Source organism: Sander vitreus, chromosome 23 (genome assembly GCF_031162955.1).
Source record: "Sander vitreus isolate 19-12246 chromosome 23, sanVit1, whole genome shotgun sequence".
Classification (NCBI taxonomy): Eukaryota; Metazoa; Chordata; class Actinopteri; order Perciformes; family Percidae; genus Sander; species Sander vitreus.
The window spans coordinates 14,717,338-14,730,954 of NC_135877.1; the positions used below are offsets into that span (position 1 = coordinate 14,717,338).

Genomic DNA, 13,617 nt, shown 5'->3' on the forward strand with positions numbered 1-13,617 from the left:
TATTGAGACATTCGCAGAGTCCCATCGCATTAGGTTGAAGAGACTGAATTATAAATGAATTACATTCGAACCATGTTTGGAAAAAGTCTTTAAAGGTGCTGTAGGTAGGATTGTGAAGATCCAGGACTTAGCCAAAGAATTTGAACATCAACAACTTCTCAGTCCCTCCCCCCCTTTCTGCTAAAGCCCAAACGGTCTCCTAAGCCCCTCCCCCCCACAAGGGAGAATGAATGCGTGAATGAATGCGTGTGCACGCAGTTAGACCCCCCCCCATGATTGGAGCATCTGAACAGGGAGCGGTGGATTTTTGCAAATCGCACTACAGGTGGTGCCAGAGGAGCCGTATTTTTTTTTTTTTTTAAATGACCTGCTTCATGTAGTTCTACTGGAACATAGGGTCAGTTTCAGCAAATATGACAGAAAGTTGGTTTTATAAGTCTTACCTACTGCATCTTTAACAGAATAGTTTTGGGAAATAGGCTTATTCGCTTTCTTGCTAAACGTCAGATAGAAAAATTAATACCACTCTGATATGAAGCTACGGCCAGCAGCCAGTTTGCTTAGCTAAGCATGAAGACTTAACTATTCCCACTGTTTCCAGCCTTTGTCCCGAGCTATACTAAGCTAAGCCAACTGACTGCTGGCTGAAGCTTCATAATTAGCAGGCAGATATGAGAGTTACCAAACAACAACAACAAAAGTGTATTATTTTGTATCTATGAACTACTGTAAACTGATAAATGATGCTATTAATTTGATAATTTCACAATTTACTATTGGTTTTACCTTCAGCACTCTTTTAATAGTGCATTGCGATAAAACATCTACTACACCTACAGTACACTCCTCTATAACTCCTATATTATTTATTTTCAGAAGGCTTGGTTGACTCACGTGCTTCTTGCTGAAAACGTTCAAAATTTGATCAAAGGTTGCAAGCCTCTCCCTGCTGGATCCCGCTCTGTTGCCTACATTATACCTTTTCTTTCTCCCCCTCCGTTTTATGTTCCCTGTGTTGTCTTTCATATTTAACCTCTCCATCTCTCTTCTCAATAACTGCCCCTCCTGTTCTCTCACTCTCTCTTTCTGATGGACCTCTTAGATCCTTTGCTTCTAAAGATGTGTTTGTTCTCCTCTTCAGCCTTCAAAGATGTGGCCTGCGTCAGACAGAAGCCTGGAAACATCCTGCGTCAGTGATTCACTGAGCAGTGAGGCTGATCAAACCGACAGAGATTTGGCGAGGCCACATCAGGCGGTGTTGCTGGATGCATCAGCTTATCCAAAGTCAGACAAGGTTCACACACTCAGTGACCATGCCTGGATCTCCAAAGAGGAGTCGTCAACATTCGATTGAGACGTGGTTTTGAAATATTTGTTCTTTTGAGGCTTTGTTTCTTGTTGCAAGGGGATTTCAACGGATAATAATTGTGACCAAACTGATACAGTGAAAATGAAAGATTAGTGACATTTAGTTTTTATCCATGTTAGCAGCATGGTTACCTCACACGGCAGCTGGATTCTCACGAGATCCCATGAAAATCTATCTTGTCAGGCTTCAAGTAATGCGTTTTGTCTGAACTACCAGCTTACCGAACCAATCAGCATCCAGTAAGGAGCTACTTGCAGCTACGGGCGTGGTTTACGTGTGCGAGGAAGGGCGTGACTGGTCGTTTACAACAACAATGGCGAACGTGATGCACAGTTTCCAATGACGGCGTCTCATAGGGTTGGGCGATGTCCCCTAAATTGGCAGTTGATGATGCTCACAGATGATGCTAAAACATGGCGATGGACGATGATATCGTCGTCGTAGTGACCTACTTTCACTTAGCTAACTACGCTGCAGTAAAGTCAATCAGATGTCCGTGATCTGCATAACGACAGTACAGTGGGATGTTTGCCTTCAACAGAGCGACAGTAATAACCTAATATACCATCATTACTGAGATTAAACTACATTCTCAGTTATGTTTGCACTGAATAACGCATTCAATAAACAGAAAGATAACTCTTGCAGCGCACATGAACAGATGCGCAATATTAGCTCACACATAAAATAGCACCCTCGTGAATTAGCCTACTGTTGCTAACGTACATTCATAAATCCCGTATAACATCGTCCCGTACCTACAGGACATCAGACTTACTTATTGATGCACGCACACAGTAGTGTCGACAAACTTAGTCCAGTGAGGGGAGAAAGGAAAGTGTGATAGCGTTCCACGTTAACACTTTTTTCTCTCTCGCTCGGGACCGCTGTGTCCAACGTTACTAGCAGGTAGAGCGAGTAGTAGTAGTAGCAGATAGAGGGAAAAAGAAGTAGCTTCCACTTAAGGGGCCCATCTTGTACCCCGCGCTGCACAGTGCAAAGCCCGACGCAAACTTGTGTCTTTGCTAGTTTAAGACCGACGCACTTGTCAATTTCCTGTCCAGCGCCCGCGACTAGGATTAGTGTGTGTCTGACAGGGTGGGTCGCGTGGCATCACGATGGTGGCTCTCCATCTTGATGTCAGCCAGCCATCGGCACAACCCTAGCGTCTCAGATGGTTCTGTGTAACAGACTATCTGGCCCGTCAGGTTAGCGGCATGGCTCTATGGATGGCAATGTCGGTCAGTCTTAGAAAATCTCTATGACTATTTGGCGGATTGCCACAAGGATTTCATATTCATTGTTCCCAGACGATGAATCCTACTGACTTTGGTGATCCCCTGACCTTTTCTCAGCAGGTCAAATCTTTCCCTCATCATGTCACACATCTCAAGATTTACCTGACAGATTGGTGCAAATTGTGGTACAGATATGCTGTATATGGTTCCCAGATTATGAATCCTAATGACTTTGATGACCCCCTGATTTTTCTTCTAATGCCACTAAGAGGTTGACATTTGTGATTTTAAGTGGAATGTCTCAACAACTATTGCATTTATTGCCATGAAATTTGGTGAGGACATACATATTCTGTTTGGTATGAATTGTTATTGTCCTCTGACTTTTCATCTACCACAATCATCAAGTCAAAAAAAAGTTTGTCCAATACTTGATGAAGTACAATACTACTGGTTTAAAACCAAATACTTGCAAAACTGATGACATTCCCATCTCAACTGTACTTTGTGTTTACTGCTAATCAGCAAATGTTAGCATGCTAACACACTTGCACAACTTAGATTGTGAACATGGTAAACATTATAAGCTGCTAAACATCAGAATGTTTGCATTGTCATAGTTAGCACATTAACATGCTAACAAAGAAATCCCAGATAGCCTACTCAAGTTTTATACAGGAAACTGATGTTCTAGATATTTCTCCTCTCCAGTGATAAACTACATGTACCAAACCATTTGACATCCTAATACACTTACATAGAGACCTGTTAGATAGCAGTAGAGTAGAAACCATCTGGACTTTGATTTAATAACCAGAGCCTTTTTCCTGTTGGGCGAAATGTGTTCTGTTGCTCCAGAATGGATGATGAGACACAGACAGGGATGTGCTGTCACTAACCAATGACTAATATTAGTGTCTTGATATCAGATGAAGCCATAGTCTGGAAAGATAAATGTGAATTACATATCCAAGACAGCCTGGCAAATGGCAAAAGAAAAAGCTGTAAATCATAAAGTTTGGGCAGAGTGGATACATTTGCGACAGAAAGTACATTTGATAACATAAATAGTAGGATAAAACATTCATCAGATCCACCTGTTACATAGGCCTATGTAACAGTGTACATGTTGCTAAGGCAAAGGCCATATTTGTGTCTTGGCAGCATTCACTCTACGAGAATTAAAGTATCTTTCAAATGACAACACTGATAAGTACAAACGGATAAAGTCAATTTTGAAAGAAGGAAACAAGATTTTATAAGTAAAAAAGAATTGAACAGGACAGCTAAGACCCTTCATTTCCAATCACCTTGGATCCCCCCTAAAGCCTACTTCCTGTCACTGGATTCCTGTTTCACCCTGAGGCCCTCCTTTGTTGGGCCATAACTTCGCCTCCTGACAGAAAAGCTTTGGCTAATAGTAATGTGATCAGTCAGTGCACAGAGGAGACTGAGGCTGCCCCTGTCCCGAGTGAGACATCATATCACACACATTCGCCATCACATCTCTTTCACTGAGTCAACAAGGCGCAACCATGCCGACTGTCACCAAGGAGGAGACTGTGGTGCAGGAAAACAGATGGGCTTTTTATATGTGATGACCTAGAAAAGCTTTATGTTATTACTGATGGTCAGTCAAAGACAAACATTGAGATGTCCAACAGCGACTAAAAAGAATGTAAATATGTAGCTTCACTCAGTCTTAGAAATAGGTCAACATTTTGGGAAATAAACTTGTTCACTTTTTTGCAGAGAGTGAGATGTAAAGATCGATACTACTCTCCTGATATGAGAGTGTTACTGATCTTCTCATCTAACTCTCGGAATGTTGTGAACAAGCTTATTTCCCCAAAAATTGTGACTTGTGAAATAAACTTAAAGAAAGCTGTTCTCAAAATACGGGAAAAAAAACTGCGGGCTGGGATTGCCTCAACATGGCTTTAACAGGCCTTCCCCGAATGCGTGACATACGTACCTACAACAAACAGACAATGAATAGAGAAGCTCAAATTACATTTTACACAGAGGGGGTGTGACTCAGGATGCCATTACTCCACTATATCTTGACACATCAAATATTTGTTTGCTGCTTTATTAGTGTGCTGAATATCGAGTACAGCCCCTTTGACCATCATTTCCTCAAAAGACCCTACACTTCAGCTTAACTGTATCCACTTAAATCACATCCTAATCTCCTTTAGAGATGTTTTTCCATCTTCTATCATGTTCCATCCGTTCTCATAATAGTTGGATCTGACAATGAAGAATAAATTGGTGTCAGCTTATGGGGATATAAAACACATGTCCGATCATCTTTGCCAGGAAGACAGTGCGGGGGAGATGTCGATTAAACTTTAAACTTGGAAATAATTTGTAACCAGGGTAACGCAGAATTAATAAATTAATTGTACTTGGCAGCCTGTGGGGGAAGAAGAGGGGCGGAAATACAGTATAAAGCTAGATTTTTGCATGAATGCAGTTTCTTGATTTTCCTCTTCAGTGAAGGCTCAGCTGTATATACATCAATTTGTTTCTCTTTCAAGATAGTGAAAAACATGAGAGGATGTGACAGTGACATTTTCACTTTTCAGACAGGAGCCAGATTTGACTGATGCTTCATCATATCATCATGCCATGTGGCTTGAGCTGCTCTCTGAATGCTTACAACATGCATTTTCCCACAGATATCAGCATTAAGAAAAGTAACTCTAAAGCCTCAGATATTCACAAATAGAGAAGCTGACCAAAAGAAAACACTCTGTGTCTTCTCTACTTGACTTTTAAGTGTAATGTGATGTGAAAAGTTGCCGTGGGTGCATTTCACATGTCGTTTGAATAAAATGCAAAGGCTTTTGCCCTGCAAATGTGTTTTAATGAGCTGGTACATTTTAAAAATTAAACCTTATTTCTAGGCATCCTTATCTCATCTCTTCTCTCGTATTAAAATGAGGGTTTAGGAGAACTGGTTGGAACTGATTATTAATAGCTTAATGGGTGAGGTTAAAAGGGATGGTTTAGTGTTTCTTAAAGGACCACTGATACTTAAGACTGTTAGGTCGTGCAAACGAAAAGTCATACATATGTTTTGAATTGAAACTGCCCATTTGTAAGCTCGTCTTTTCCCAGCAGCTTTCTGCGAATAGCTTATTTCCTCTTCTTCATCATACTGAGTATTTAGCTTTGCTGTTTTGCCCTCTGTGCTGCTCCCATTGTGAACACTCGCACAGCGATGTGCGCTCGCTGGTTAGGAAAACAACAGCCTTGTGGCTCGGTTGTGAGGTGTCGGCGTGGAGACTGCAAAGGGGTTGCTAGGCGACGGCAGCCAGGCAATTCCCTGAACAGGTGGGTGGGGTCGGGAGCTGGCGATAGAGGCCACACCTGCTGCCTGCCAGGCACACACACACATTCCTAATTCACTCAGCAGCCCAACCTTTACATCAACCCCTCTGTCGCTTTCTATTACACACACACACTTGCACTCTTGATTCAACCTCTTTTGCTGCTCTTTTGTGGAAACATGACCTGAAGCAAACTGTACCTTAGTGGTCCACATGTTCAAATAAAAGAGCAGTGAACCAAATAACTGAGAACCACACAACCTTTACACAAAATTGAATCTGAAATGCTCACCAAAATAACTGTTGTACAATTGTAGCCAGTTTTCAACCACTTTTATTTATTTTCAGACTTACTGAGAAGCACAGGGTCCATCAGTGTATAATATAACACTCTTAGAATAAAAAACATGACAAATACATTGCAAATGAAATACAATTAAAGCCTTTTCCATCTCAGTATGTACTGTTGCAGATGTAAACAATAACATTAAAATGTTCCATGTAGGTGATGTAGTTCAGGTCCTGTCCTGGTATCGTGCATGCCGGCTCACTGTCATGGCTTACTGGGACGCTTGATGGAACCGAGACATTGTGAACAAAATTAGTTTCACTTATTTTTTTCCTGCTATGACAAGTCAAAATGTCTGCTGCGAAAACGGTCCATTGTTTTTGGCAACCTGGTGGATGTAAGTCTAATACTCAATTCTCTTTTGAGCTCTGTTTTGTTCTCCACCAACTCCTGAAGAAAATATCTAGTTTATTTAGCTGCTAAAAGCTTCTCTATGTTCACCAGCTAGTTGCTAACTTTATTTGTCTACTGTTTGGTTTCGGGCAGGTCACATATAGAGGGGTTTGTCAGAGCATTTTTGCTGATCAGAGCAGTAACAATGAAATTAAACTGTAAAAATGTGGGCCGTAAAACAAGAACAATGAGCTAAAAGATGCAAAAATGCTCCATCGACCTGAGCAGAACAGATAAATCTCTAATGGGTTTGTCACTACTAGTGACCCCTGTAACATTACACATAATCATTTGATCTATTGTTGACATAGAACTATTGATTATAGCAACTTTAGAGTTAAACATTAGAGAGAACCACACTGGGTGTCGATAATCTGATCATTTATGGGAATGGGATGTATTTAGTCAAACTGAATTTGCTGCTTTTGTGAAACAAACTAATCCCTGTGAAAATCCCATATAATCCTATTTCAGAGTGTGTTGCATTTGCTTGCCTGGTTTTAAAAAAGAGAAGCAGCATGAGGGATTGCTGTTGGATTGTGTGGCAACAAAATTCATATTTTAAAAACAGGCTTGTGGCATTTAGTTATTTATTAACTGATAATGTCCTCACTAAAGTACGTTAATTTCTGTGTTCTCATATATCTATAATACATTTCCAAACCATCAGTGCTCTTTCTGTCTTGCTGACACTTGCTCTTAACCTGCCTTGCCTCTTCACGGTTTCTCTGTAAACACTCCTCTCCCCAACCTCTGAGCCCTGCCTGGCAAAAGGTCCCAGAGGAGCAGCTTTTTATGAGTTATAGTGAAACCTTAGTGAGGGAACATGGCCAGCTATTTGCACGGTGAATCTATTTGTGTGATTCATATAATAGCAGGTGAGCAGCACTTAGGCTTGTTTGTCTGCTTTGACCCTCGTTGGCAAACAGTGAACTCATATGCATGTACACATCCATATACACACAGACAAGAGGACAAAGAATAACATCAGAAATAATAACTTCCATAATAAGTGAGAAGCTCTGAGGAAATTAGTCGGAGATTTGTTTTGTATCTGACAAGGGGATTTGGAGAGAAAATGTATTATAAAGTACAGTATATTCTTCTGGTATTTACCTTGCTGATTGTCCCAGCAAAAGAAAATGTCACTTCATATTAAATTTGCCACAGCCCTTGGAGCAAGTGGAATTTATTATCACATTTCTGCATACGCTGAAAATTGCAAATTAAATGAAGGCTTATAATGATATACATAATAAAATCGAGAACCTTTATTAGATGGGAATTGTGAGTTTTCCTTGTGATGTTTGGCTGAATCGGACGTGCACAGCAGTCAGGTTGAGGGCCCGAATAGGCATTCAGCAACACGTGTGAGTAGATGCAAGCATAGTTGTCCTCATCTGCACTCAAATCCCACCTGGTATATGGTGCTTGTTATCAAGGATGCAGAGGAGGGAGAACAAAGTCAGTCAGCTTTTTTCAAAGTCAGCTTTTGCAGGTTTAATTTGGAGAATGACGCTCATTCTAGGAGGAAAATGTATGTGTCATGGTAAGAAATAGAGTTTTAGACAAATATATTCTAAAGAAACAAAACAAAACGTTAAATTCTTCATCAGATTAGTTGGTGTTTGCCCTGTGATGACCATCAGCTGGAGGTCAAATAGCCTAAGGTTGATAAAAGAAGACCTGCCCATTAATCTGAGTGACAAGTGTGTGCAGAAGACAGCAAGGTGGCTGATAGTGTCATAGGTCGTGTTTGTTCCAAGTGTCCGGTGCTTGAAATGACGCGAGAGTCATGCGTAATTGTTGCTGCGTGTGTTGGGGAAAGAGGGAGCCCGGAAACCCATTAGTGCGTCAGAAACACAAACACAAAAAACACTGTAAAAAATGTAATTCACAGTAATCAACACTTCAAAAGTGTCCACATTTGTCTTAAAACGTGTAATTCGACCATTGGATTGAATCAGTTCCACATTTTCCCACTTTTGTCAGAATGTTCACAGAAATAGTTGTTTAAATCCGTTGAAATAAAGCAGAATACAGAATTACACATCACTCCAACGACATTCAGAAAAGGACATATGAAACATTTTTAAAATGCATGGAAGACTAAAAGATTTCAACCACTTTAACACACTTCCCCACGTGTTAAACAAGAACCTCGCTGCTAAATGACGGTGAGAATGTTTATGTTTTTTTTGCAGTGTGCGGAGAGGCACCGCTCTGCCGGCCAAGCTGAAGATCTAAGCGCCCTCCCTTTTCTCCTTTTATTGTTTGACACACGACGTAGACCTAATAGCCTATCACACACACACACACACGCGCGCGCGCACACGCACGCGCGCACACACGCGCGCGCACACACACGCACACACGGCTGAACCAAAAAAAGCACACTCCTCAACTCCACCGGTGGGGGGGACACAGACACCAGATGAGATTTGTTTCCAAACGCGCACCGATGGCGGTGTGAGGCGTTTGGCTGAAGTACGCACGGCGTTGTGGATTTGTGAAAGATTTTTGTGCATCTTCTTCCTGTTTGGATCTTGGTTGCGGGGAAATAAACAAAGCTATGGATTACTCAGTCTGCTTACTTTTACTCCTGTCAACCATTTCGTCTGTGTCGACCGGACAATTCCCAACAGCGCAGATGTGAGTACAGCTTAATAACCGCCTGTTGGCTTTTGAAAAGTCTTGGATAATACAAATATGCTCTGTGGCAGAAATTGCAGCCTGGCTTTTTACAGAGATTTATTTTTCACAGTCAAGCTTTTCTGAGTCGTGTCTGCTATTCACTAAAATATACAAGTTGTGTTTTAAATATCTTCAATTTAAACTGTAAATTGCAGTTGCTGGAACATTATCCTTGAAGCGTTTTAGCAGAAAGCGCGTTCTTCTTGCCAAGCGATGATGATTGCACATTACTTCGAATACAACTTTACCCTGTGAAACGCGATATTTAAAGCTACTACCCATTTGTTACCAGCTAGCAGCAATGTGACAAATGTGGCTTGCTGTCAAATAAATCATTTCAGAAGGTAGACTGAGATCTTATGGCTCAGGGGTTCCCAAACTTTTCCTGTAGCATCTCTACATAGGCATATTAGATCACTGTTTGTCGGAGGGATAAACATCTAAGAAGGTTTTTTTTGTGGATTAATTTTATAGTACATGACAATTGATAGTTTACGTCATTGTTTTCTATCAAAAATGCCAAAACATTCACTTGATCCAGCTTTTGAAATGTGCATATATGGTAGTTTTCTCTGTCTTCGCTGATAATAAATTGAATATCTTTTGATTATGAACTGTTGGTCAGTCAAAACAAGCATTATGAAGAGGTCTCCCTGGGCTAATGATGGACATTTTTCACTATTTTCTAAAATTTTATAGACCAAATGATTGATTAATGAATCAAGAACATAATTGGAAGAATAATCGCTGACCACATTTTGCAGACCATGTGAGCAACTTGTGACACTTGTGGCCAGACTTCACTTGACAAACTAAGTGTTTTTAAAACTCACACTCAGAACTAACCTACTGGTTTATTTGTAGACCTGTGCAGTTGTCTGCCATTTTGTAGTAATAGATATGTGCATGATTTAGACACAAATACTTCTTAATAGATGTATAAGTACATATTATTTCCAACATGCAGGTTAGTAGTTCAGCTTTCCTATATTATTTATTGTCCCAGTATGTGTGCCTCAAACTGTAAGCTGAAAACGTTCTACTTGACCTGCCGGATGGGCCAACTCGGGAAAAAGAAGTGGTATCACTCTCTCCGTCTAAATCTGACTCCCAACCTCTATATTTGTAGCACAACATTAATAGATGTAACAGATGGTATACCCACAGTTCCTAAATTAAACAAACATGTAGGTTTGAGAGCCTGTTTCAGCTACCATGCTGCACCTCACACTTAATCAACAGGTTTAAGATATTCCAGATGGTTCTTTTAGCGGAGGCCGGACTACAGCGTTTGTTTTTGAATGCAGCCCAAGTACAGTCCCCTAGAGAGGTGGTAAGCCATGATGGCACTCAGCCTAATGGCCAAGAACAATGATGTCAGACTAGCAGAGTGGCCGGCCCACTCCCTATATTTCATGGGCACTAAGTGGATTGATCTGTGGGTTGTGTACATGATATTCACACAGGCTTGGCAAGCTGCAGACCCACTTTCACTGACATAGTTGACTTACTAAGTAGAATTGGCAATCCGTGCAAGAAAAACAATATTAAAATTGAAGATTGGCAGGAGATTTTCGTTTGAATTAGGAAAACTTCTTTTAGAAGAAAAGACGACGCCAGAATCAAACTAGAAATCCCTCAGTCGTCTCAGGGAGACTGTATTTTGACATCTGCTTTTTAATTGTTTGCTGTGGATATATAAAGGTATCTTTATATTGGTATAACGCAATAAGTATCTGAAATTCTGCAAAAAGAATTCTCCCATTCTTACTGTTTCCCTTTGTTTGACTGCAGCCAGTGTTGGTGTACTCTTGTGGTGATGGTGATTTTGAGTGACAAGCTTAACGTTGACTCCTCAAGGTGAAAGTCCCAGAGAGAAGCAGGGAAACTATAAGGGCAGGGATGGAGAGACTGACCCAGTGAAATGTAGATAAGCAAGGTCTTAAAGGGATAGTTGAGATTTTTGAAGTGGAGTTGTATGAGGTACTTAGCCATAGACAGTGAGTCTAATACAGTAGATGGTGGTTGGCATGCCCCCAGTTGGGAAAACTGGGGGCATGCAAAACGTATTTTAGCCACCTTACAAAGGCCAACCTAAACATAAATATCAGTTTAAGTGTACGCTATATTTAAAATATTTGTATCGCTTTACCTTGCCACCAGAAAGCCCTTTCTGATGGGCAACTGAAGCCGTTATATCTATCTATGCTATCTTCAAAGACACAAGACTGCCTCAATCGGTTCATTTGTTTGTGTTATTGTGTGACTTTGGTGAATCCAAACTAACCATTTTAAAACACCAAAGTCACACTATAACACAAATAGTCATGGGCCGGTATACGATTCTGATGGTATGATAAACTTCAGCAACAAAAGAAAATCGCGGTATTGCAATTAAAGCTTTAAACTGTATTATTTTTTTAAATGTCTTGGTAAAAAACAACAATTTTAAACTTCACTCTCCATGACCACTCCAAACTTTGACTTTTTCAAACCGCGGTATAACTTGAAACTGGTAACACAAACAAATTAACCGATTGATTCAAGTGTTGAGGTGTTTCGCGAGGTAAAATTACAGTTTTTCTCAAAGGAGCCTGGTGGCTTTGAAAAGAAGCATAGATAACGTCTTCAGTTCCCGTCGGAAAGGACTATCTGGTGTGAAACGAAGATCTAAAAATATTCTAAATATAGCATACACCTACATTTTTTCACCTTTTTTCAGGTGTCTAAAATACGTTGAGTTGCTGCCCCCGTCCACAGCAGTAAATTGCTTAGCTTCTGTGTCGGTACGCCTGCCTGCTTCTCCAAACTATCCCTTTAAGTAGCTCAGTGTTTTGTGACTAAAACAGAGCTTAACATACAGTATGTGTACACTGGCATTGCCATGTTCTTTCTTTCTCACCGCTCTATCTCATGGCTTGAAGTGTGACTGTATCTGTGGGCTCCATCTCTAACCTCACATGCCAGCATCTGTCTGCTTCAGATATTCATGTCCCCTCTATTTCTCACAGTCCTCCCTCCGTCCCTTCTTACTATCTTCCTCATCGCTCTCCTTTTCAGGCTTGTTCATCCCCTGTCCATCATTTCTTTCTCTCTCTTCTTTTCTTTGTTTGGCCGAAGGCAGATGATTAACATCATTGAATCTGAAATGCAAAGTCTGATGTCATAGACTTGTGCCCCAGAGAGCTCAGCGCCAGCTCCCACATTGGGATAAAAAGAAAAGATGGAGTTGGAGAGAAAAAGAGACCAGTTACCATCCTCACAGCAAGAAACACAAGACTTATCCAAATCTTCGTGTCATGGCGTGCCAATGCATTGTGCTGAATTCAGCCATCCAATCCAAGACTTGATCATATGCTTCTTTCTGGCTTTCGCCTTAGTCACCGACAGACATATTTTGTCTCCATCCTCCCTTTTTCCACAGTTTCTGTCACCCTCTGCTCCATTTCTCCCACTCTCACTTGCAAAGGCTAACTAGATTTCATGCTCAACCAGCTAAAGAGCCATGCTTCACGTGTTCTCCTTGTCTCTGGCGATCAGTGAGCATAATGTGAGGCGGCACTTTATCTGAACAGAGAGCAAGCAACATAGGCAGTTCAGAGTGTGTGTATATACAGTGTGTGTATATATGTATGTATGTGTGTGTGTGTGTGTGTGTGTGTGTGTGTGTGTATATATATATATATATATATATATAAAAGGTCTACCTTTTCTATCTAACTCTCAGCAAGAAAACGAATGAGCATATTATGATATATATATTTCTTCCTTAAAACAAGTAAGCATTAAGGTCGAGCTACTGTCTCAATGCTTTCTTTGAGGATTTTATAAATCCGGTGTAATTTCCTTGATGGTAGTTTGGTTGTCTGCCTTACTTTGTCTTGCTTGATGTCTTTGTCTCAGTCTTGACACTTGTTACATCCCAGTAGCCACTGGGAATCTGACAGTGGCCTGTGATGAATATGGCTCAGTTCGCAGTTGAGGCCACCCATGTGCATTTTATTTCATGGCCAAACTTCCTCTGGACCCCAGATGCTTGGATGCGATGTCTGCTACTGAACAGCTTGGTCAATAAATGTGATATATTGCAACAATAAAAACTATATCGAGATATGGAGATGAAGAAGATGATCATCATGACTGTAACCTGCAATGCTGTAATCAGATAAATACTGGAGCCGTGATTTAAAACCTGGCTCGCAGCAAAGAAAACTTGTTAATGTGTCACTGTGGCGC

The 13,617-nt window shown here is 40.8% G+C and overlaps 1 protein-coding gene across 2 annotated transcripts in view; it reads left to right on the forward strand.

The window, feature by feature from the left end:
• The first annotated feature begins 9,051 nt into the window (after positions 1–9,051).
• LOC144537651 (voltage-dependent calcium channel subunit alpha-2/delta-1-like) overlaps positions 9,052–13,617 on the forward strand; it is a 99,760-nt gene continuing 95,194 nt past the window's right edge. Inside the window, exon 1 of one of the 2 annotated variants that reach the window (XM_078281432.1) lies at positions 9,052–9,339. In XM_078281432.1, coding sequence (XP_078137558.1) covers positions 9,260–9,339 — 80 coding nt within the window. In that variant the 5' untranslated portion in view covers positions 9,052–9,259. The remainder of the gene's footprint in view (positions 9,340–13,617) is intronic. The other variant, XM_078281431.1, reaches the window with a different exon arrangement.